Source organism: Drosophila ficusphila, unplaced genomic scaffold, assembly GCF_018152265.1.
Source record: "Drosophila ficusphila isolate 14025-0441.05 unplaced genomic scaffold, ASM1815226v1 contig_414, whole genome shotgun sequence".
NCBI lineage: Eukaryota > Metazoa > Arthropoda > Insecta > Diptera > Drosophilidae > Drosophila > Drosophila ficusphila.
In genome coordinates, this window is record NW_025064328.1 from 17,364,292 (window position 1) to 17,388,813 (window position 24,522).

Sequence of the window (24,522 nt, forward strand, 5' to 3'; positions counted from 1 at the left end):
CAAACGATTTCAATCGCAGCTCAATGCAGCTTAAAACAATTATTTATTATTGATTAATAAAAGTATTGTGTAAAACGCATATTCTATAGCGCGCGATCTTACGTCGACTACGATCTGAGCAGCTTTCGTGATTCTCTCGATCGGTTAGTGCAAACTAAAAATCTTCTACCTGAGCCGAGGCCCGCAAAATCCCCGGATACAAAATACATCTAAATATTAACTGATTCTTCGAGTCTTTTTCCAACAAGAACTGGTTAGTCTATATATCATATATATAGTGCATAAGGCATATACAGCATCATTAATATGATTACGGTGATTAATAATATGATTATGGTTATAAATCAACTAAAAGGTTAGACAGAGAGGGTGAAGAAAATTAACATGTATAAGATTGATTCAGTTGAACACTGAAAACTTTTTGTTTGCCAGATATGCGTCCGAGCTGCTACTACTTAATATAAGTTACACGTCGTGACGTGGCGTATTTAACACCGAATTCTGCGTCTGCAGCTGGCGTCTGCTTGCCTCCTGATCCTTGTTGCCATTGTCCGTGTCCAGAATGTCGGACAGATCATACATGGGCTGATAGGAAATCAGTTCCGAGCCACTGGGCGCTGCAAAGTCAGAGCGGTTAATTTCGATCGGATGTGTAGATTTAATTTTCAAACCAACCTTTCTTTTCACTGCTCATGCTATCATTGGGAAAAGACAAGCCATAGTTGTCCAGCAGATCAGAGTCATTGAAGAGCTGCAATAGATGAAAATAAAACTTGTTAGTTTTAGATAGGGATTTTTCAAACATATTGGCCTAGCAATTGTGCACGCTGTGCGCTAACCTTAAGTAGCAGCTCGTCTTCGTTGAGCTGAAAAATTGGCGTCCTGCCAGGCGCCTGATCATGCAAATAAAACGTTTATGAAATAAGCCTTGGGTCGGACAGACGGACAGCTAATCCAAAAAGTGTTCTACCGACTAACAGATACTTACACCCATGAGCATGTTCTGATCAATGGCCACGCCGTCGCCACGCAGTAGATCCTTCAGTGTTTCCAGCTCATCTTGCATGCTGTCCAAGTGTCCGTGGAGATCGTCACTGCAACAGTAGGGATTTGCTTGATGACTTATCTGGATTGGATTTAAATTGTCCTTGTCTACTAACACAGAATTCATTCTCAGGAGCTGGTTGTTGGCATCTCGAGGGGTTCCGTTCTCGCTACCCATATACTTGGTTACAGCCATGCCCTCCTCCTCGTTGGCTTGAGCCTTGGCTGCCGCCTTCGATGTCGAGGCCTGATTGGCATCCAGCAGAGAATTGTTGGTGGGCACCTCAAAGTTGTTGGCAAACTTGCCGCTGCTCACTGTCGATTGTCCGAATTTCTGCTGCTGATCCAGCTTGACGGCCTCCTCAACGCCAGCAGGGAGCAAAGAAGAGTCCTAAAACAAAAATCGCTTTTAATTAGAAACTACTTTAAGCGGCATTTACCGCTACTTACTTCGAAAATGTCCGCCGGCATATCTTGGCTAATGAAGTTAACATTGTACAGATCAGAGTTTGTTGGGTTCATTAGATCCATCAGCCCGGAGTTGTTATCCGGCTCAGCCTTGATCATCACGGGCTGAGTCGGAGCATTTGATTGGGCATTAACCTGGGCACGCGTGCGTAACGCCTTCGGTGAGATTTCTTCATCCAGAATCCCCTCACCATCGATTACAACATCTTCCCGACGTCGCTGCTTGTTTTGCTCCTTGAGTTGCTGACGCTTCTGTTCCTGCTCCCGCACCATGGGTGTGGTGAGCACATTCTGCTCCTCGTGGTACAGCGGACTGTTCGGCACTTCAGGGGCATGAGAATCCGGAGCCTCGGTAACCGTATAGACAACTTGCTGGGCCGGCGAGCGACTGACACTGGAGCCCAGCGGAGAGGCAACGCCGCCGACTAAAAGATTACCGCCAGCAGTTCCATTGCCTTGGAGAAGCAAATCCTCGACGCTCTGATTCGAATAGTCGACGTTGTGCGAACTTATGCTCATATTCGATTGCGGGCGTTCGACGGCAAGCGGGGAGACGCTCTCCTGGTCGTATTGCGATGCTGCGGTGTATGCAGCCGGCGAGGGATTCATCACCTCCTCAAGCAGCTCCTCGCTGACCTCGTGGATGACCGGTCCGCCTCCGCCCTCGCTCTCCGTCTCGCTGGTGGTGCGAGCACGATCGTTCTCCGGCGTGTCGTTGATCATCAGCTGCATGTGCCGCTTAACGCCAGACATATTGCGCGACGGTTGCACAATGGAGATTAGGAACTGGATCAGTTTGTTGACTATCTGCTGCTGTTTGGCGTGCTTTTGACGCAAGCTGGCGATCTCGCGCCAGAGCACCTCGTTCTCCTGCTTCATGGCCGAGAATCGTGAGTCAAGATTGTCCTGGCGGCCGCGCATCACTTTCACATCGCTTAAAATCTTCGAAACGGCCTCCTGCTTTATTGCACTCTTGTCGTCCCCGTTTTTGTTGTTTGATATCTTTCTTTTGATTTGGTCTAGTAGGTACGGAGAGTTGCGCTTGAAAAACGGATGTGAAAACTCAATTTCATCACGGTCGAATCGCAGGCCACCGTTGTCAATCGAGGTGATCTTGTGGAAACCATCTGTAAATTAAAACATTTATCAGATGATTTATGTATGCATTTTTATCATTTTACTTACACATATTTAATTGCCTGATAAAACTGGCCATGTTGTTGTGCTTGTAGTTTAGAGGCAATAATTCCTTGGCAAATTGCGCCTGATTTTGTATGACAAAACTGTTTCCATCCTGCAAAAAAGCGAGAAGCGGAAATGATATGAATGAAGATAAGAGGTTGCCACAAACCAATTTGCAGTAGGCCGCAAAGTAAAAACAGTAATCCCTGAATTTATATGTTCGCTAAATAAAAAAATAATAATCTGATTGTGATATATATATACGCAGAAAATAAACCATTTTTAAGCTTTGTTCAAAAGATAAAATACTTCAAAACCACTAAACATTTTTTGATAATTACTAAACATTCATGAAACATTTTATATATGTTGTTTTTTTTTTTTAAATCACTAATATTTTGGTCGGATGAGTATGAATGAACCTATTACTCTTATCTTAAATGAAAAACCAAATGACCAAGGGAAAATTTTTTTAATTGACAGCTGGAGATGGAAAATTTTACAGACGGGCGCACGCACGTACGCATGCAAATAACATAAACAAAAACAACAACGCAGAAACTTGCATACGTGCGTTGCGGCACAGCAACAACAAAGCTAAAAGGAAGAGAAAAGCTAAAAAGAGAGCTCAAGACACCTGCGAGCAACGTCATTGTTGCCATGCTGATTAGCGGTAAATAGTGGAAGGGGAGGCCCTCGAAAGGTAAATAAACAATATGGCGACTCAGCGCTTACCTTGGTCCAGCAGATTAGGCGATTTGTGTCCTCGTCGTCCACCAGGCGCCACAACTTGGCCAAAAAGGCCGGCACCCCGCTTCCAATGGCTCCCGCGTCTCCAAACGAATGCATAGTCCTGGTTGGTCGGTACTCCTCCTCGTCGTCCTCCTCCTCCTCCGATTCGTGCTTAAAATGCACGGCTTTGGCAGATGAACGCGGCCTGGACATATAGTCACCAGCGCCTGGAAAGGAGCAATAGCAATCAATGAATTCACAGCTCACCAACACACCGCTCCTATTCCAGTTCACAGTTCACTTTTCCACAAAAGTGTGTGCGTGTGTGTGCGGGAGCAGCAGTATGCGTGTGCAGGTATAATATATAAATATGTATTTGTACGATGGGCACAAATTGATGTGAAAGTTGCAGCTCTAATCGCATCAAATGTTTTCAACTACGGCCAAGTGCGTCATTCGAGCCACCAACTTGCATAAATGGAGCTATAGTTCTTCTCCTGCTCCAACTTCATACCTTAACAATCTTTTAGCTGGCTCGCCTTTCGCACAGTAAAATTCTGTCTTTTTACACTTTAACTTTGCTTTTTGCACTTCACTTTTGATAGGTACCACTTTATTTGGTTAAGTTCTTTTGCTTTTTAACTGTTTTTCCGCGATTTATTCACAAGTGAAAATTTAATGGAATCTTCGTAAAATTGCTTTTGCTCGTAAAGTGACCAGTTTGAAAAAACCCATCGAACTAAAGTCCGCTGCTATTTATACCTTTCGCTACTGTCTGCTTGTCTCCCCTGGTATTTTTCTAGTATTTTCTGGCGCAAAACTTCATTATTTGAAAGTTGACCCCGATTATTAAAATGATCATTCGAAATACTAAGTAAAAGAGTTATTTACCATTGAAGCTAGGATTGAAAAATTGTTCCGATAAAATTTTATTCAAGTGCTACCGTAGCTGTTAAAGCAAATGTTTTTATTGGTATGGCCAAAACGAGCTACACGGTTTTTATTCATGCTATTTATTAAATTTTTTATATCGTTCAATGTAAATTTTATAATTAGTGTATACTTAATTTTTAACGTTTTTAAACAATTAATTATAACATGTATAAACAAATTTTAATATTTTTAAAATTTTTGTTTTTTTTTTTTTTTTAGTATTTTCTCGTCTTGTCCAGTATTTTCCAGCACTACTTCCCTAGCGTTTGCCAACACAGTGGGCATATGTCGAAAAATGGCTGACACAAATTAATTTTCAAGCGATTTGTTTTGTGCATTTTCTCTGGTGTTAAGGATGAACTTAGCACAGCGACGATTAAAGCCGTCAGCCCAATTAATAAGAACACAATGCTAATTTAATGCTCGGATCGAAACACACTGAAAGGTGGGTAAATCGGCGACCAAAACCGAGTGCCGTGGTGCGTGTGGAAAAGTACGAATGTGGAAAGACACAGAGAATACAAAAGGGCCCGCTCTTAAGTCCATACGTGTTTGCTAGCTTGTGCATGTATGTGTCAGCGGGGCAACAACAAATTCGACAAAAAAGGCGCCAGATTAATGAGCTCGTGTTAATTACCAAATTCATAAAGAAAAGGAATAAGTCCGAGAAAATCAAAAGCCGGCAAACTGAACTGAAGGTACTTATTTTTTAGAAAAGACTGTGCACAAGAAGTATCAGCCCATCAAGCACCCACCAACACCAGAGTTGCAATGATGAACAACCATTATCACTTGCAACACGATCACCCGCCGCAGAACGTGGCACATTCGTTTTTGCAACAGCCAGGTGCCCCTGGCCCGGGAGCTCCTCCGCCCGCGACTACTGCCACCAACACTTATGGTTACCTACCACAACCAAGTGGTCAGCAGTGGATGGCCACCACCTATCAGATCCTTCCAAGCACCGCTGGACCCACCACGGTGGCCAAACGCTACTATGCCGCCTCCGGAGGCCCGACCACGCATCCCACTCATCCCGGCACCATACAGATTACCAACAGCTTTGCCCAGCAGGCCACTCCAACGAAGCAACAGGCAGCCACCAGCTCCAGTCCCTTCAAGCCCAACAACATACGCATAATCTCGACGGCCCCGAATGTCTATAGTCTGAATAAGTCGCCGCAGGAACCGCACTCCATCTATGCGCCCGTTCAATCCTATTACCTGCCCAGTGGCGGGGGCCAATCCGCGGGACAGCTCAACCTGATGACGGCTACTGGAACGGGCAAGCAACTGCAACCGCCCCCGCTGGTCCCTGTGAGCAACTCCAATGCGCCGGCTTCCACTGTAGTGCTAGATCGCATCAACATTTGCATCAACAACCACTATGCGGAGTCGCCCGCCTCTCTGAACTCATCTCTTAGCACTGCACAGCAGCCGTCTCCCATCATACCGGCCATTCAGCACAAGGCCATTCTGCCCATAATCGACAGCAGCACGGCGGACAGCAGCAGTTGCAGCAGTAGTTCGGTGACCAGCAGCAGTTACGGCGGTGGCACCACCACCTCAGCAGCAGTAGTGATTGTGGATGAGCCGGATTCGACGACCACCACACCGCAGACGCCGCCAACTACGCCGGAGACCATTGGTTCGCCTGGGAAGTCTTCGCCTTCGCCTCCGCTCATGGCCACGCAGTCGCTGCTCAAGGCAGTTAGCCAAATGAAGCCGAGCTTCAAGGCTGTCGAGGCAGCACCACCCACTCCGCCAACTCCTCCCTCGCCCCAACCTCCGCCGCCGCCACCTTCAGTCGACGGCCCACCGCCAGCGGTAACATATGCCCTGCAGGAGGATGTTTTTATCAAGTGTAACGATGGCCGGTTTTACCTGGGCACCATTATCGAGCAGACAACGGAGCAGTTTCTTATACGCTTCGACGATCGGTCGGAGCAATGGTGCGGACCGGACAAACTGCGCAAATTGGGTGGAGGCAGCTCGGCGTGCAGTGGCGGAGGAGGTGGCTCCAGCTTGGACACATCCAGTACTTCCGCCAACGGACCCATGTGCGTGGCCTGCAAGCGATCGGACATCGACGACGTGGTGGAAATATGCGAGCGTTGCGGACGTGGCTATCATCGTGGTTGCACCATGGAAATCGTCACCGGCAGCGGCATTTGGAGCTGCAAACGATGCGCAAAACCCATGAAAATGCAACAGCAACAGCTAAAACACGAGATCACAAAACGCGTTGGGATTTGCCGCCAGTTTCCCTACCATGTGAGTATACCTGGCTCGTAAAACAGGGGTTAAGGTCGCTAATCCGGTTTATCCCGCAGGCGGAAAAGCTTAGCTGGGATGAGAAGCATCGGGTAAACGAGGAGCAGATCTATTGCTACTGCGGAAAGTCCGGAAAATTCGATCACAACATGCTGCAGTGCTGCAAGTGCCGCAACTGGTTCCACACCCAATGCATGCAGAACTTCAAAAGGAAGCTGCTGCGCGGCGACATGTAAGGATTGCATTGTACCCTGTAACTTTTTTTTTTTAATCGAAGTGCTCTTCTAGATTCTTTGTGTTCTGCTGCACGGTGTGCAACAATGGCGTGGAGTTTGTTCGACGTCTACAAGTTGACTGGGTGGACGTGCTCCACATAGCGCTATATAATCTGCGCAAGCACCAGAACCATAAGTACCTTCACCTATTGAAGGACATCTGGCCCTTTATACTCGAGCAGCGCCACCAATTTCCAATCTGCGAGAAGTGGCGCACCTTGCCGGAGACGGCACTTATGGAGCGCATCAAGCAAACTCTTAAGGACCACTCAGAAAGATTCGTCTGCGGCAGAGAGTGCAAAAAAGCACCAACCTTCTACGGATTGCGTCACAGTGGCCCGCCAATCACACCCAAGGTGTTTTTGGAGCCACATGAGACACCGACTGATGAGCTGCTGGTGAAGAAGTTCAAGCTGAAGCTTTTGCTCGTGGAAGCTGGGAAAAAGGGCGAAGAACATCCAAAAAGAACTCCCAAAGATGTGTACGAGTTTAATACGGATGAGGATGAGCCAGTCGAGACGAGCGAGGACGAGATCCCAATCAAGCAGATCATCGAGAAGGCCAAAAAGCAGGCCAGCCAAAAGCCAGATGAGGAGGATGAACTGCCACTGAAACTTGAGCAACCAGACCCGTTGGAGGCGGGCGCCCTCGACCTCGCAGACGACAATGCCAACGATGGCGATCCGGGCAAACTGCCAGCTCCCATTCCACCGCTGCTGGACGCCAATAGCAGCCGCAAACGCAAGGCTTTCCGTTTGTCCAAGCGCTACGATAACAGCCGCAACCACTGTGATCTATCGTCCGACGAAAACTCCAGCAGCAGTCGGGGCACCAGCTCGTTGGACCTCATCATACCCCCGCCGGCCAACTTTTTGGGACGCAACAACCCCTTTCTTATGGCCACACCCAAGAAGGCGGCTCAGAGCAGAGGCATAAATGTGGGAGCTGGAGTCGGAATAAATGGCATCATCAACAGCATTTTCAAGCTTAAGGGCACCTCCAAGGAGCAGCCGCGCATGGTGCGCGCCATCAAGCGAAGACTGAGTGCCAAAGACATAACCATAGGGCCCAATCAGGAGGTGCGCAGGCGTCGTACTCGTCGCCTAACCACGGCCATTGAGGTATACATTTCGCAGCTTGCTTCATCACTTTATTACATTTTATTGTTTTCATCTAACAGGTTATTAGCACCACTACCATCAATCCCATACCCAGCCACTACCTTCCTCTATACGCCAAAGATCTGCAGCCGCCAGCGCCGCCAATGGAAAAGCCAACGCACGGACGCCTGCTGCGCACGCGGCCACAAAAGCTATCGCCAAGCCAGAGCCGACGGAACTCCACCAGCTCGACGGCTACCACCAGCAGCGGCAATGGAATCGCAGCCCAGGGACATTCCATGCTAGATCTTAAGCAGTCGGTGAACAAGTATTTTGGCGGCGCCATGAATCGCATTGATGCGGGCGAACCGTTCGCAATTCGAGCCAAGCGTCGCATGGGAAACGGTCAGGTCCAGTACCTCGTGGAGTGGGGAGGAGATGCTGCGGCAACTGCAATCGCTTCGATGGGGAACTAGACGATTTGGCATACCATCTCATCTTTAATTTTATGTTTATCATTTTCATTATCATTTCCCTGCGTTATTCTTTATTAATGTTCGCTGCCAACTCCGGGCCTCTTTATTTGTTAACGTTTCAAAGTTTATAACCAATCCACTGCCAAAATAGCAAAAGAATGTTCAAAATATTGGTAAAGCATTAAAGCGGTATAATGTTAAAATGTATAAAAAGAAAAAAGGAATGCAAAAAGCAACTGAATACAGGTTATAATTGTGCAATGGCAGTTAATTGTTGCAGCAAAACTTAAGAAAATTTCCACAAAATTGGTAAAAGTATTAGAAGTCTAATCTGATAGTCTATCTAACATTCGCTGCTGAATGAAAACGTATTAATTAACGTCTATTAAAGAAAAACGATTCAGTAAAGTTCAGTACTGTTCTTTAGCTATAAGCCCATGTGTATTTTCGAAAAATATATTGAAAGGGAAACTTACACAAATCATGTTATGCATACAAAAAATACTTGATATACCTACATACACACAAATTGAATTACATTTAGGACTAGTTTAATGAATTTTGCCCATAGACTAAAAAAACTACACAATAATGAACTAAGAAAGTACATCTTATGTACATATATTAAAAGCTACCCGAAATCAAAATTGAGTTGAACACAAGCAAAATCTCAAGCTGATATACATCTGTATGTCAAGCTAAACCAGAACGAAATATGTGTTTACTGAAGTATATAATGCCCAAATAAATGTTTTGAAAAGTGCTCGTCCCTGTGATTTTAGTCCGAGAACCCCAGTAGGCGTTTAAAGTGACATTTGGTTCTGGAGCTTGTCAGGCATCGACTTTTGCTTCACCGCTTCATTAGGTACTCGAATGCCAGATAGGGCGCATGCAGCTGCCGTCCGATACAGAAAAAATAGGAAAATTTGGTTTATTGCCATAAAACAAAAAAAAATTAATTCATTACACTCGGTAACTGACGGTTTTGCTAGAGTGTTGTTTATTTCATAGAAAACCTCGAAAAGCCTAAAAAAAGACAGTCAAGTGTTTGAGTGTCGGTTCAAGGGAAAAACTCGGGTTTCTCGGCGTGTGGATTTGCGGACGAAGCACAATTTTCGCTGATTTGGGTAAGTTTCAGAATGGGGATCCCCTAACATACAACGGCGTTTCGGTTTTTCTGCTTGAAAACATTAAATGGACATTTTTTTTCATATGAAATGACGAATCAAATGAAATTAAAAAATAGAAAAGTTCCTTTCCAATGTAAAACCCAGGCTCAAATTTAAATTGGACCCGTTGATTTTCGTTTCATTATGATTATTTAATTTTTCATTGCCTAAGGCAGCGTAAAACTAAAACTTTTGGTGATTGGGAACAAGATTTTTTAGATTTCTTTTAAAAACCATTCCAACCCAAGGTACTCGGTCTGTAAAAATACGTTGTAATTAAGTTTTTTTTAAGGGGAGGGTAAGGTCAAATCATGCGAAAAAAGCCATGTTTTTGAGATTTTTTTCCTGACGACATAGTTAAAATTTATTTATTCAACCAACGGTATATTAAGGTATGACATTAGAAGAATGTTTTACCAAATTTTTACAAAAAAATATTAAAAAATGTGGCAATGGTAGCAATTGTCCGGAAGTGTCGCCAAAAAAAGTTGAATTGCGGTGCCCCTCATAACTCGGTGCTGGATCATCCGAAATCAAAAAATGAAAATTCATTCGTTAGATAATAGTTCGCCCCAGGTAACGCTGTAAAGTTTTTTTGAAAATTGCAATTTTTTAATTTTTTGGAAGATTTTGAAGTGAAAAACACAATTTTTTGGGAAAAAATCGGTTAATTTTTCATTGCAAAATCAAAATTATGAACAAAAAAAAAAAAAACTCGACAGCGTTACCTCGTAAAATATGTACAGAAATAGTATTTAAAATTTCAAAAGGATCGGTGCAGTAGTTTTGAAGTTATTAGGGGCACCGACTTTGAAAATAGCGTGTTCGGCAAAATCGATTCAAAGTATTTTTATACGTGAAAATACGCCCAAATACGGTTGTTTAAAACGCTGTAACTCCGTTAGTTTGACTTTAATTGACTCAAAATTTTTACACAATGTTCTCGACATATTAATCATTCAGAAAAAAAAAAAAAAAAAATATTAAAAAAAATTTTTAAAACCTTACCCTCCCCTTAATTGTTGTGTCGGAACAATTTGAGAAGCAGGGCAACCGTAGTCACCAACCATCGATTTTTTGGTCGATGAAAAATATTTCGAGGGGTGGGAAAACATCGGAATTAGCGATTTTTTTCTAAATGGTTACAACTACTATGCGATGTTTCCAATTTGCTCCACCTCCATTTCGCCATATGGCAACGCCGATTCGTGTGGAGTCCGTTTTCGTGAGCGGTCGTGGATTCGCTTTCAGCACACGGCTTATCACATATTTTTGTGAAGAAAAATATATAAAAAATAAAAAAAAATATTAAAACACAAAAAACGAAACAAAAAAAAATTGTAAAAAGTAGCAAAAATTCGAGCAAGTGTGTGAAAAGTAAGTAAAGTGCCAAACAACTAAATTGGTTCATGGGTGAGCAAGAGGGCGCGACGCAAGACAAAGCGAACGGGGACATTTTCCCTGCGGAATGTGTCGCGTTTGTGGTCGACAGTCGTTTAAAAATGGCGGCTGGAAACGTGGATTTATTATCCCGGAGTCCTGGACAGGGGTCTAGAGAGAATATTTTTGCGGAAGTTCAGGAAATGGCAAAAATTTGGGCAGGCAGAAGCGTGTCTACCTTTCTGTCTGTGTGTATGTGTGGAATTTTCCTACACGAGCGTATGCGTGACAAAGAAGGGGGGAGAGAGCGAGAACGGCAACAACAAAGCACATGCAGCGTTGCCATGTAGACCGACTGTCACATGCGCCAGAGCTGCCACCTAGACAGACTGAGAGACGAATAGAAGAGCAAAAGCCACGCCGCTTTTTTTCTTTCTATTTCACCGCCTGCCTGGCCGAATCCATCCGGTCCGTAAAGATGAAAAAAATAATCAAATTTCTTGTGAAAAAAAAAAACGAATTTAACTGTTCAACATTGCAGGTAGACCTGGTCACCAAATATGGCTTCTCTATACGTCGGTGATCTGCAGCCCGATGTCAACGAATCGGGACTTTTTGAGAAGTTCTCGACTGCTGGTCCAGTGCTCTCCATTCGTGTCTGCCGCGACGTTATGACCCGTCGCTCGTTGGGTTATGCCTACGTGAACTTCCAGCAGCCAGCCGATGGTGAGTAATCCTTAATATTCAGTGTAATATGTAACAAAAGTAGCCCCTTCCGCGCGAAACAAAGAAAACACGTGTGCAGTTTTTGCACTCACACAAGCGCATGCCGATCTGTGTGTGTGTGTGTGCCTACAGTGGGGGAAAAATGGCCATCAAAACTGGACTCGATGAAGTATGACTTTTTTAAGAGGACCAGATAAACGGCTTCCAAGCATTTCATAACTCGCTCCACCGTGCACTGCTTACGTTAATCTCATGCACACATACACTCTCGTATTTATTTATATATATATATATATATATTTATACCAGTTACTGCTCGTTGAAATAGGGGAAGTACGGTGATAAAAGGGGGTAAAACAGCTGGCTTGTGCCACTCATCAACCATTCGCCTAGAAATTTCCATCTCGATTGCGCAGAAAATTGCAATTATGATGGAATATTGTGGAATATGGTGCTATACTGCCCGGACAGCTTATCGCAGCCCCGCCCATTAGTTTTGCTGAATCTTCATTGTTTCGGTTTTATTTATGTATATTTTGCGTTGTTTCCAGGCGGCGACTTTGCACATAGACGCATACGCTTACGCGGACATTTGTGTGCGTGCGTCTCTTCCATAAACATGTGTTTATTGTTTGGGCCATTTCTTATTTCTGGCCTTCATCTATTTTAGGTTATATTCCATTAAATAAATTTCCGCATGCCCACTTTTTATTGTCTCTTACCTTTGTTTTGCTTTCACTTTCACAAGTCGGTGCTCTTCACATTCCATTCATTAACACTTCCAAATTCTTGACATGTCAGTGAACCGCTTTTCTGCCTCTCTTTCACCTATTAAAATCTTGTTTTTACAATAACGAAAACAAACTTTCACTGCGCATAGTTGCTGCTTCTTCGTCTTTCGTTGTTTGCTTACATTTCTTTATTGAATTAAGCGTACAATGGCATAAAGCTGGTGCCCGATGATTGCGCTGCGTGTGAAAGCCTATCGCATTCCAGCGTTCCGCAAAGTTTACTGAACTGTGCATTTTTTGAGGTTGGAGTGAAGCTACCCGTTTTGTTGACAATGTTTTTTTTTTTTACATGACCCTGTGTCAGCAGCCTTAAATTTATCTATCAAATACTTTTTATTTTATATTTTTCCCGCAACTCCTACCCATTGGTTGGTCAAATTATTCTTTTTTGACACGACTAAGATTCAATGTTGCCAGAATAAAATATGTAACTTACCATGCTGATGGTTTCCACATGCCATCTGCAGAAGTAGAAGCATAACAGTCTTATCTGTTATTCTATAAGTTTTAGTATATTTTAGCAACTACTACCCATTGGTTGATTTAAAACTCCCCTTTTAATACGACTAAGATTCATAGTTGCTATAAAAACTTGCAACTTACCATGTTGATGAGTGGCGCATACCATCCGCAGAAGTAGAAGCAATACAAGATTACATCGTTTATTAGTAAATATGTAGTTTATTAGTATGATATAGTTTGATATATTCAAAGTTTCCCAAACATTTGCATAGGTATATTTCTTAATAAGTTTGAAATTGGAAACTTAGCAACTACTACCCATTGGTTGGTCAATTTAGCCCTTTTTTGACACGACTAAGATTCACAGTTGCCAAAAAAAAAGACCAGACTTGACTTACCATGCACTAGGCTCATTATTGTTCATAGCCAGTGCAGAAGTTGAAGAGTCACAATAACACCAACGGGTCGTTATCATTTTCATTTGACCAACGCCAAACCAGAAGTGACAAAAATATTTTTTCTTTTGCAGCTGAGCGTGCTTTGGACACCATGAACTTCGACCTGGTTCGCAACAAGCCAATTCGCATCATGTGGTCCCAGCGTGATCCTTCGCTGCGCCGTTCTGGCGTTGGCAACGTGTTTATCAAGAACCTGGATAAGACCATCGACAACAAGGCAATCTACGACACTTTCTCCGCCTTCGGCAACATCCTTAGTTGCAAGGTCGCTACCGATGAGAAGGGCAACTCCAAGGGCTATGGCTTTGTTCACTTCGAGACTGAGGAGGCCGCTAACACTTCGATCGAAAAGGTCAACGGCATGTTGTTGAACGGCAAGAAGGTCTACGTGGGCAAGTTCATTCCACGCAAGGAGCGCGAGAAGGAGCTGGGCGAGAAGGCCAAGCTCTTCACAAATGTGTACGTGAAGAACTTCACCGAGGAGTTCGACGACGAAAAGCTTAAGGAATTCTTTGAGCCCTTCGGCAAGATCACGAGCTACAAGGTAAATAGTACAGCATGGGGTAGTCAGTTGACAGTGCTAACAAAATCTTCGGCTTTAGGTCATGTCCAAGGAGGATGGAAAGAGCAAGGGCTTCGGATTTGTTGCCTTTGAAACCACAGCGGCTGCTGAAGCGGCCGTCCAGGCCCTTAATGGCAAAGACATGGGCGAAGGAAAATCCCTTTATGTGGCCCGAGCCCAAAAGAAGGCCGAGCGCCAGCAGGAGCTGAAGCGCAAGTTTGAGGAGCTAAAGAAGAAGCGCCACGAGACAGAGTTCGGCGTCAACTTGTACGTGAAGAATCTCGACGATACAATCGACGACGATCGCCTGCGCAACGAGTTCTCCTTGTTCGGCACCATCACGTCGGCCAAGGTCATGACTGATGAGGAGGGTCGCTCCAAGGGATTTGGCTTCGTTTGCTTCGATTCGGCAAACGAGGCCACCTGCGCGGTGACCGAACTGAACGGACGCGTCTTCGGCAGCAAGCCCTTGTACGTGGCTTTGGCCCAGAGAAAGGAGGTGCGCAAGGCTCACCTCGCCTCTCAGTATATGCGGCACATGACCGGCATGCGCATGCAGCAGCATCTGGGACAGATCTTCCAGCCCAACACGGCAGGTGGCTACTTTGTGCCGACCATACCACCAAGTCAGCGCTTCTTCGGCCACCAGATGCCTGCCCAGATGAGGAACACACCGCGCTGGGCGTCCCAGGTACGTCCCGCCGCCACGGTGCAGAGCGTGCAGGCCGGCGCTGCCGCCGCCGCTGCTGGTGGCTTCCAAGGCACAGCCGGAGCGGTGCCAGCACAGTTCCGTTCGGCTGCTGCCGGAGCACGCGGTGCCCAGACCCAGCAGGTGCAGGGCACGCACGCCGCCGCTGCTGCCGCGGCTAACAACATGCGCAACACCGGAGCGCGCGCCATCACTGGCCAGCAGACAGCTGCCCCACCAATGCAGATTCCCGGAGCCCAGATCCCTGGTGGTGCCCAGCAGCGTGCTTCCAATTACAAGTACACAGCCAACATGCGCAATCCCCCAGTGCCGCAGTTGCAGCAGACTCAGCCGATGCCACAACAGTTGCAAGGAAAGAGTAAGTTTTAAGCTCGTCACTCATTTAGGATCTTTTTCTTATCCTGTTTTGATTGCAGATTCTGAGAAGCTCATTGCCTCGCTGTTGGCCAACGCCAAGCCGCAGGAGCAGAAACAGATCCTCGGCGAGCGTCTGTACCCGATGATTGAGCGCATGCACGCCGCTCTGGCCGGCAAGATCACTGGCATGTTGCTGGAGATCGAGAACTCCGAGCTGTTGCACATGATTGAGGATCAGGAGGCCCTCAAGGCTAAGGTGGAAGAGGCGGTGGCAGTACTCCAGGTGCACCGCGTCTCTGAGCCCGCTAACTAAGCTCGAACAGTTCAAGCGGATGAAAATTTTACAAGAACACTCGACACCCAAAAAGTAAGTGATAAAGAGGTCCTAAAATACAACTTTATCTCATTTAGAATTGTTTTTGTCTTTCAGCTTTCCTCTTAACTTTCAATTCATTAACAACAATTCGCATTCACTGGTGCTTAGGGCATACAAGGAACCCCAAAAAGGACACACATTAAACACAGAAGAACAAAGCGTTAAAATCTCTGGCTTTTTTCATTTTTAAACTCAGAAACATCAGGAAAAACAATTTCAATCATTTAATTTCGAACGCATTTAAGCAAGTACACGAAGCAAAAAGACGATAGTCACGAAAAAGCAATTCTGCCAATAGATTCAAGAATTCTTTTTATACATAAACCACTTAAATGAAAAAAAATGGAAAAAATGTGAATTGAAAAACCATTTTTGTTATTGCTTTACCTAAATCAATATTATTTTGTATGCGTATGAAGAAAAAAAAAACACTGCAAAATAAAAAGATAAAGCAAAGATGTCGAAAGCTGTTTGCACCAATTGAAATTGTTTTTCAACAAACGAAAAGTTTCTAGACTTAAAAACAAATTGAGTTTTGTACACATTTTTCTCCCTCACTTTCAAACAACAACACCGGAAAGCGTAATGTAATTTTTTTAATTCCCTTTTCTCAAATTCAATTTTCAAGAAAGCTTTGTTTAGAAAAAAGAAACGCGACAACCATACACTTTTAAAAAAGCAAAGAAAATAAAAAAAAAATTGCAAAAAAGTTAAAATAACGAAAAAATGTAATGCAAACTGTGCAGAACAGAAGAGAAAGGAAAAAAGAAAACCGCAAGAATATGAGAGTCAAGTTTTTGCTACTTTGAAAAAAGAAAGAAAATACAGAAAACCAACAGCTGAGGAAATATGTTGAAAAAATGAAAACAAAACAAAAGAAAAAACTACAAAAAAATTGAAAAACCTATGTAAAAACAGCAAAAAAAAAAAAAAAATATATATATAAACACACACACATATTAAACAAGAACAACATATATGAGAAATACAAACAAACACAAGAAAAAACATAAAAGCGCTAAAGCGTGAAAAAACTTATGAAAAGCATACTGATGAAAAAGGGCGATGAAACCCCAGGGCGAAAAATTGCAAGCAGGACTTTTATGATAACTATTATCTAAAAGAATGGAAGTAAAAATAAACATAAATACATACATTTATTACAATTTGCAAAAATATATATATATATTTAAAGAGGGCTCGTAAAGCAAACAACGCCGCGATTTTATTTGCGTTCCGACTTTTGTTACAAAGAGAATCCATAATATTACCAGTAAATAATGTTTTTACACCATACATAATTAAATATATTAAAGAAAGGCAAGCGGAAGTAAGAATTGCCGCCCGGGGCAGTGAAATTCATATTTTTTTATTAAACAAATTGAAAACTAAAAAGAAATAAAAACCATGCAAAAATCTTTGAAAAAATTGAAAAACACAAAACAATTTATATGCAATAAATTTAATGAATGAAAAAAAAGAAAACATAACCAAAACCCGAATTGGAATGTTCAAGGAAGATTGCGCGAGATTTATTAAAAACTAAAAGCAAATCCAAATTGAGCGAAGAAACCTTTTACTTTTCACAAAATATACGCAAGTCAACACACTTCTATATATAGCAGACATATATATGTATACTTATATATTAACGCGATATAAAACATAATTTGTATGATTAAAAAAATAGGATTGTTGAAATTTGATTGCGCATCTTTGAAGCAAAACCCAGCAATTAAAACCATTTGAATGAATTGTAATGCAGAAAAACCGTAAAAAAAAACCTTTGTACACCCCAACAAATTTAATTACAATAAATTCCACTTCGGCAAAACAACAGTCTTTTATTTTTGGGGTGGGTTAATGAAAACAGGATTGTCTACAGTAATGGTTGTATTTTGTTTTAAGATGTAAAGTCGATAAGGAAACGACTTTTCTCCTGTTTCGGTTTCATCACAGTCTCAACCATATGTTTTACAACCATTAAAAGGGATCCGCTATTATTTTCTTTTTCCTACTATACATACATTGTGTAGTATGTATGTATAAATCTCCAGTGTATGAGGCTTATGTAATTAAAAGTCAAGTATTAAGCATAATCGATTCAATTTTATTAATTCTAGTAACATTCGTGAATCTGTCGATTAAAGTTAACATTGGCTAATTATTAGGTCAAGAATATCAAAGCGGGTCATGAAAATACACATAAACATATAAAATGCCAAAATTGTTGGATCTTAAAAGTAGATTTATATAGCAAAGAAAGGGTAATAGATGAATAAATTTTTGGCCGAGCGCTGGGTTCTTATGCGTGGGGCAACGACTCCAAGCCAAGGCATTCATCCTGACTAGGAGATAATCCCACATGAAGATTGCCAGAGTTTTTGAAGCTTAGTCCTCGTCATCGTCATCATCGGCGGGCACGAAAAGGTCGTTCTCTTCCAGGAAATTGGCTACGTTCTTGCTAATGGTAGCACCCACAAATAGTCCGGGGATGACGGCGCAGAAGATGGCCAGCAGGCCGAAGGGCATCTCCTCGGGCTTCGGCTTAATGGCTCCGCTGCGGAAGTACACGCTAGACATGTGGCGCTGCAGGATTTTAAGATTTCCGGGGTTTTCAGCCATCCTACGAGAAACCTGGCGCAAGGCCAGGTTAATCGGAAAGGCGAGCCGTGAGACAACCATTTTGTAGGTCTAGTATATATCGAATCTTGATTTTTAATATGAATGTTTCTAAATTTGTGCGTAAATTCTCTTTTTTGTGAGTGAAGCAGCTGATTCAGACCAGAAAAGTGTTGGCAAACGACCGATTTAGCGTCCACCCACGCAAGTCAGTGTGGCAAATTCCGGAAAGAGCGCGCCATTTGAAATCCATTCTCCCTCCCATTTATAAAAAAGTAATTTCACTTGGGTTGCACATTTTACAGCTTGCGGATGTGTGTATATATTTATTTTTTAGAGCTTATACAAAGTTTCGGTTCAGTTACAATCAGGGTGGCCACGTATAAATATAAATATATATGTATTTCAATCGATTGCCCTTAACTAGTAAAATATACCGAATTTGTTTATATGCGACTTTTTGTTGTGGATGTGTTTGGATTTAGAATTACAGTTTATTAAATGTTTTAAAACGTTTTTCTTTGATTATAGCATGGACTTTACTTATGTGGTGGAATTCTATAAAAGAACAGAACTTGTGCCGGAAAAAATAAACAATGGCAGTTTTAAATAAATACATAGCGCTTAGTCATATTCTGCAGTAGGCAAACAATTGTGGTTATAAGGGCAAAATCACAGCAAAGCAGGGCGAACCGAAACTGATTCGGCGCTAGCCGCTTTTGATAATTAACAAATACAATACAAGTACAGACGCATTTTACGGTTTAAATGATTGGCTAAAATGTAACTACATAAATACATAGGTATATGCATAAATATTTATTTATAATTGATTTGTGAAGCGGTTTTTATTTTTGCGCACTTCGAAATACTTGAGACTATTATGAAAAAATGTTGGAAATTGTTTTGCGGACCATTTTCTTGTACTCGTAGCCTAAGTATAAAAAGAATAGCGTATGTTGGATATACGCTCTTCCAGCGGGTATGCAGACTCTTTAAAAAGGGGCGAAAATAAACTTTCGCCTTCCTTAGTTTACCTTAAACTATAGGTATGAAATTGCACTAATCACGGAAAGGGATGTAGACATAAATAAAATGATAAGTGGCATGTGACACGATCTGTGCGCAAACTTCTGATCGATCACTAACTGCCTTTTGATTATGTAGGAGGGATCGTGGCTATATGCCGGCGTTTCTTTCGATTGGACATTTTCTTTTACCTTTTTACCAACACGATTAGCACGAGATAGGAAAGGCAATTTGGGGAATAGAACTTTCTGGTTTCTAGCCGATAGTGCAGCTGTTTTTAGACCCCTCCCCATAGGGCGGGCATATCATAACACCACTTACTCAGAAGTGATTCACTCTGGGGTTATGAAAAAGTTTCGAGCCTGGGCAGAATGTTGTCGCTTCTAACAATAAATACAACGAAGAAATACCCCTTAGAAACAGAGCTTATTATAAACAAATACATTACATAACAAAACGTAAGTGTAAAATTGCAATTTTCAGAGCTTCACATTGAAATTTGAACTACTTTGCCACCAAAAGCAAAAGAAAAGTTCAATTTGGTTTGCCAATAAATAGATTCCTCTAATGAAAATTGCAATTTTTGTGTGTGGGTGGTTTCCTCTTAAGCATACATACATAAACACGGGGCCCCTATGAGCGGTATCGTCCGGTTATCGCTGGAGAGCTCAAAAAACACGACACGAAGTCTGGGGCAGGCAGGACAAGGGACTGGCGCCGCCGCGGATGCACCCTAATCAAACTCCGCAATAGAGGGCGGCGACGCATTGCGATTCAAATCGACACGGATGCCAGTCGCGGCTTCGGTCGATCCGGCGGCTGCTGCTTTGGCCTTTGGCGCGGCTTCACCCTCGCCTGGTCATAAGTCCTGAAAGCGACGCACATCCTCCCAGTAGTGCGACGGCACCTCGAACATCTTCGCGGGGATGTTGTCGCGGAACTCAAACTTCTGGAACGTCACCTTGGCGGTGACCGTGTGCAGTACAGGTATCTCAATCTTGACCGGAAAGCCAGAAGGCAGCTTGAGTGTGACGAACTCACGTAGCTTGTTGATGTGTTTGAGGGGTGCCACGACTTCCAGAACGTCTAGCAGCATGTCCACGCTAAGGGGGAAGTCCTTGCTCATCGCTACCGTTGCGCGAAGCGTCTTGTTAGACTGCTTGTGCACGGGCGTCCTGCCCAATTGCGGGCACTTGCCCACCTCCGCGTCAATGTACTGTCTCCAGGTCACTGTGGTGGCCGGAGGAGCCTGCAGCGAACTGCGACGCGGCAGTTCCGGCAGTGTGATCCCATTGGGAGCTGTCGGCGTGTTGGTTTCGGGTGGCGTGGCCGTGTGCTGGCTCCCAAGGCTGGAGCGCCTGGCATCCGGCTGCTGACTGCCACCCTTGGTGATTGTCTCGACAATGGCGCGGTTCTTTTGCAAATCCTCGTGCGACAGGTGTTCGCGCCTTTTGCGCTGCTTTAGGATCAAACCCTGAATGGTGTAGATCTCGCACTGATACTGCCCGCCAATCAATTCTTTGCGATTCGCGCGGAATATCCAGCCGCGCTGCGCCCTGGCGAACTGTATCGTCTTGGTGGACATCTGGGTAGCCAGAATGTCGGTGGACATAAGTACATCTACCTCGTCCTCCATGTCGGACTCTTCGTAGCGCAGACGCTGGTAGCACTCCTGCTCGTTGTCTAGCAGCACCAACGATTCCCGTGGCGGGGCCTCCCCGCGAAACAAGAAAGATATGTCACCGCGCTCCCATCGCATGTCGTTAAAGTCCACGAGGGTGGTGTCTAGACGAATGGAGGCGCCCGACTTGTATAGCCGGCAAATATCCGAAGGCAGGATGCGCGAGACTAGCGGCAGCCAGGACTGAAAGTCCCACTTGAACTCCATGTAAAAGTCCTGCATCTGGCGCAGTGCGTTCACCAGCTTCTCGCGACGGCTTTCCATGTGTTCGCGGGACTGCAACTTGAGCATGCGCAGCACCTGGGTGATTGTCTGGCGGTCGCCGTAGCTGATGGCCTCGGATAGCGGGGACCAGCCTTCGTTATTTTTTATCTTCACTGGGGCGTTTTGGGCGAGCAGCAGGCGTACGGCGTGCTTCCTGCCGAGCATTACCGCCAGATGAAGCGGTGTGTTACCGTGCTTGTCCTTCCGGCCCACCTCGTACTGGGCTGTGCTCAAAAGGAGACGGCGCTGCAGCGTTTTAATGTCGTCCTCGAACACGCTCTGGTGCATTGGATAATCCATGGGCTCGAACGTGGGTGCATCCGTAGGCGGAGCGGGTGCTGCCTTGTCTGTGGGCGTGGAGGTGACTGGTGTGGTGGCTTTCGGCGGTGGGTGCTCCGCTGGGGAATCACCGTCACCTTCTCCATCCTCACCCTCACCGGCCGACTGATACTCATCTGAATCCTCACTGGACGTCGACTTGGCGTCAGCCTCCGGCGCCTTCTGCTTGTGCTTGTCGCACTCGTCCTCCTTTTCATTGGACATGTCTCGGATTTTCTGCCCCTTTCGCGTCTTCCGTGGAATTAATCAATTTTGTGGGTTTTTTTTAGTTTATCTAGCGATGGGTAAAAATTACACTCTTGGTTTGGCAAGCTATCGATCAATCGATTGATTCTTGTTGACTCTGAAATAATTGGCAGCACATTTCCTGGTGACCCCAAAATTTGATTGATGGCCATGGCTAAATAAAATAACAAACGGAAAGATTTTTGCAATATTCCTGACTTGTGTTACAAAGTTAACCGATAAGATAAAATTGCGACAAGTAAGTGACTATAAAAGTGCTAGCTTTTGTAGGTGGTAAGTCTGCTATGAAATAATATTCAGATTTTTCTGCAATACTTATCAAATTTACGCCATCATTACGGAATTTGGTAACTTCTGAAACTGATTAGGCCTCTTAACGAAATCAGGCGTTCCTTAAGCCTTCAACTTTCAGACACTTGGTTAAAATTCTGAAGAAAACAAATCTAATTTCTCAAATTTGCGCTTCCCAACAAGTGCGCAAGTCTGGCAACGACGAGCACAGGTGTCAAGTCAACAACAGCCAGAGGGTAGACCAAAGGGGAGCTGAAGCGCGGAACGGGGGCAGTCAGCGAATGCAAAATGAATTAAACGGAGAGCGAGACGAAAACAAACGGGAACAAGTGTCATAATCCTATCCATAGCACTCGGAGATAATGTCGAGCGATGAACTGTATCGCGTAAAGTACTCTAGTTCGCGCTATCAGCGCCAGCAGACGCCCTTGAACGCCAGCTCCTTGCATTGGCAGAGGCAGCAGTACGGACATGAGCTGGACGAGCTGCTACGCCGGCGGCTCCTGGCCTCCCCGGCTTACGTGGACAGGCTTGAGCAGGAGTCCCTTCTTGCCGGGCACGACGGTTGTGTCAATTGTCTCGAATGGACCACTGACGGACTCTGGTTGGCCTCCGGATCGGACGACTATCGCGTGATGATCTGGGATCCGTTCCGGAAAAAGCGCGTCCATGTAATAAGCACCAAGCACCTGGGCAACATGTTCTCGGTGAAATTCCTGCCCAAGACCAACAACAGCATTGTGGCGACGTGTGCAGCGGATAAATTCATCTACGTCTACGACATCAATCACTCGAATGAGACACTCTTCGCTTGCAATTGTCATCTAATGCGGGCCAAGCGTCTAGCCACCGCCCAGGACTCGCCACACGTTTTCTGGTCGGCCGGCGAGGATGGGTGTATTCTGCAGCTGGACATGCGGGAACCCCATCGCTGTCGCCCGGAGGAGGGGAATGGCGTCCGGCTCCTAAACCTCTGCAATCAGGTCGAGTCCACGGCGGAAGCCAAGTGCCTGGCAATCAATCCCCGCAGAACAGAGTACCTGGCCGTCGGCACCAACGATCCATTTGCCCGGGTGTACGATCGCCGCAAGTTACCCTCCACCGATGGCAATGGTGGGAACCTATTGTTTAAGATTTTGGATCTTATTTCATACCCTAATCTCTTTTAGGTCTCTCCGCCTGCGTGGCCTACTATGCACCCGGACAGATCGTGAAGAATATTAGTCGAAACATTGTCCACGAGTCGCGGGCCATCACTTATCTCACCTTTAATGGCAATGGCACGGAGCTGCTGGTCAACATGGGCTGCGAGCACGTCTACCGCTTTGATCTGAACCATGCCGAGCCTCCAGTTTTTTACGAACTGCCCGCCTTCACATCACCCGTCGCCCAGGAGGAGGAAGTTCCGGTAAAGACGCCACACAAGAGCCGATCGCTGCCCTCTAGCATTGAGATGCATAAAAAAGAGGGCAATGAGTTTTTGGAGAACGGCAAGCTAGTGGACGCTATTGATGCGTATTCAGCGGCTTTGGCAAAATACCCGCAAGGAGAAGTTCTGTATCTGAACAGAGCTACGGCTTTGATGCGCCGCGGCTGGTTTGGCGATATATACGCAGCCTTGAGGGATTGCCACGAGGCCCTTCGTCTGGATCCTGGCTACGTGAAGGCCCATTTTCGACTAGCCAGGGCATTGCTGGAGCTGCACCGTCCCCAGGATGCGGATAAATGTCTTCAGGCGCTGATTCAACGCTTCCCGGACTTTGCCAACAACCACGGGGTGCTCATGCTAAACAAGGACATCAAGGAAAATCGCCGGCAGTCGCAAAACACCGAGCCACCTGAACCGGAGCCAGTGCCTATGGAGGATGGTTTCCGCTACCTTCGGCTGGCGGATGCCGAGTATGATCTCCGTTCCACGGCTCGGGACTATATGCAACGCTATGTCGGCCACTGCAACATTACGACGGACATCAAGGAGGCAAATTATTTGGGCAGCCAAGGAGAGTTCATTGCAGCTGGCTCTGATGACGGCAATTTGTACATTTGGGAGGGAGATACGGGCAAGATACGGGCCGTTTATCGGGCGGACAGTGCCATTGTCAATTGCGTGCAGCCACATCCAAGCATTTGCATGCTGGCTACCAGCGGCATCGACCACGACATCAAGATCTGGTCGCCGTGCGCCCCCAGCGCCGAGGAGCGACCGAATCTGGTGGCGGATGTATCGCGCTACGTGGAGGATAATCAGCAAAAGATGCGCACTGATCCGTTCGAACTGAATACGCGAAATGCGTACTGTTTCAATAACTAAGAACTGTAGCGTAATGTGAATCTGTAGATCTAAGTGCACTGCATTGTGCGGCGAGCGAGATCCAATCCGGCAATATATCAAATACTAGAGTAAATTAAACTAAGCGATAATATTTTTGTTAATTTGTAAACGAACTACTGTATACAGAGTACGATGCTTATGAAGATGAGTATGTTATGAAAGACTATAAAAATAAATGCGAAAAATAAAAAAGTATCATTCTTTTCATTCGAATATCAATGAAAAGCTTTGGGGGGTTTTAACC

The 24,522-nt window shown here is 44.8% G+C and overlaps 6 protein-coding genes across 10 annotated transcripts; 3 read left to right on the forward strand and 3 right to left on the reverse strand.

The window, feature by feature from the left end:
- Window positions 1-7: 7 nt before the first annotated feature.
- LOC108093960 (heat shock factor protein) lies at window positions 8-4,171 on the reverse strand. 4 transcript variants are annotated; one of them, XM_017194364.2, is made up of 9 exons: window positions 3,941-4,171; window positions 3,430-3,653; window positions 2,698-2,806; window positions 1,495-2,639; window positions 1,161-1,435; window positions 989-1,094; window positions 840-893; window positions 676-751; window positions 8-617 (listed from the first exon to the last, which is right to left on the reverse strand). In XM_017194364.2, exons 2-9 carry the CDS (start codon window positions 3,637-3,639, stop codon window positions 466-468), a joined length of 2,127 nt encoding a protein of 708 aa, XP_017049853.1. In that variant the 5' UTR covers window positions 3,640-3,653; window positions 3,941-4,171; the 3' UTR covers window positions 8-465. The 4 variants fall into 4 exon arrangements, with proteins under 4 accessions (XP_017049853.1, XP_017049854.1, XP_017049851.1 ...); XM_017194365.2 differs by lacking the exon at window positions 840-893; XM_017194362.2 differs by having other exon boundaries at window positions 989-1,435.
- A 441-nt stretch (window positions 4,172-4,612) lies between these two features.
- LOC108093769 (polycomb protein Pcl) lies at window positions 4,613-9,247 on the forward strand. Its single transcript, XM_017194038.2, has 5 exons — window positions 4,613-4,804; window positions 5,073-6,633; window positions 6,693-6,865; window positions 6,922-8,029; window positions 8,089-9,247. The coding sequence occupies exons 1-5, from the start codon at window positions 4,779-4,781 to the stop codon at window positions 8,482-8,484; spliced, it is 3,264 nt and encodes a 1,087-aa protein (XP_017049527.1). The 5' UTR covers window positions 4,613-4,778; the 3' UTR covers window positions 8,485-9,247.
- A 1,603-nt stretch (window positions 9,248-10,850) lies between these two features.
- On the forward strand, window positions 10,851-17,308 carry LOC108093770 (polyadenylate-binding protein). 2 transcript variants are annotated; one of them, XM_017194039.2, is made up of 6 exons: window positions 10,851-11,030; window positions 11,575-11,759; window positions 13,542-14,014; window positions 14,073-15,099; window positions 15,158-15,465; window positions 15,529-17,308. In XM_017194039.2, exons 2-5 carry the CDS (start codon window positions 11,594-11,596, stop codon window positions 15,409-15,411), a joined length of 1,920 nt encoding a protein of 639 aa, XP_017049528.1. In that variant the 5' UTR covers window positions 10,851-11,030; window positions 11,575-11,593; the 3' UTR covers window positions 15,412-15,465; window positions 15,529-17,308. The 2 variants fall into 2 exon arrangements, with proteins under 2 accessions (XP_017049528.1, XP_017049529.1); XM_017194040.2 differs by lacking the exon at window positions 10,851-11,030 and adding an exon at window positions 11,378-11,501.
- A 255-nt stretch (window positions 17,309-17,563) lies between these two features.
- LOC108093771 (essential MCU regulator, mitochondrial) lies at window positions 17,564-18,275 on the reverse strand. The gene has a single exon (XM_017194041.2). It carries the CDS (start codon window positions 18,157-18,159, stop codon window positions 17,866-17,868), a length of 294 nt encoding a protein of 97 aa, XP_017049530.1. The 5' UTR covers window positions 18,160-18,275; the 3' UTR covers window positions 17,564-17,865.
- Window positions 18,276-18,375: 100 nt separating this feature from the next.
- On the reverse strand, window positions 18,376-21,848 carry LOC108093785 (ankyrin repeat domain-containing protein 13C). Its single transcript, XM_017194064.2, has one exon. The coding sequence runs from the start codon at window positions 21,611-21,613 to the stop codon at window positions 19,985-19,987; it is 1,629 nt and encodes a 542-aa protein (XP_017049553.1). The 5' UTR covers window positions 21,614-21,848; the 3' UTR covers window positions 18,376-19,984.
- Window positions 21,849-21,960: 112 nt separating this feature from the next.
- Window positions 21,961-24,473, forward strand: LOC108093783 (WD and tetratricopeptide repeats protein 1). Its single transcript, XM_017194062.2, has 2 exons — window positions 21,961-23,059; window positions 23,116-24,473. The coding sequence occupies exons 1-2, from the start codon at window positions 22,309-22,311 to the stop codon at window positions 24,255-24,257; spliced, it is 1,893 nt and encodes a 630-aa protein (XP_017049551.1). The 5' UTR covers window positions 21,961-22,308; the 3' UTR covers window positions 24,258-24,473.
- The last annotated feature ends 49 nt before the right edge of the window (window positions 24,474-24,522 follow it).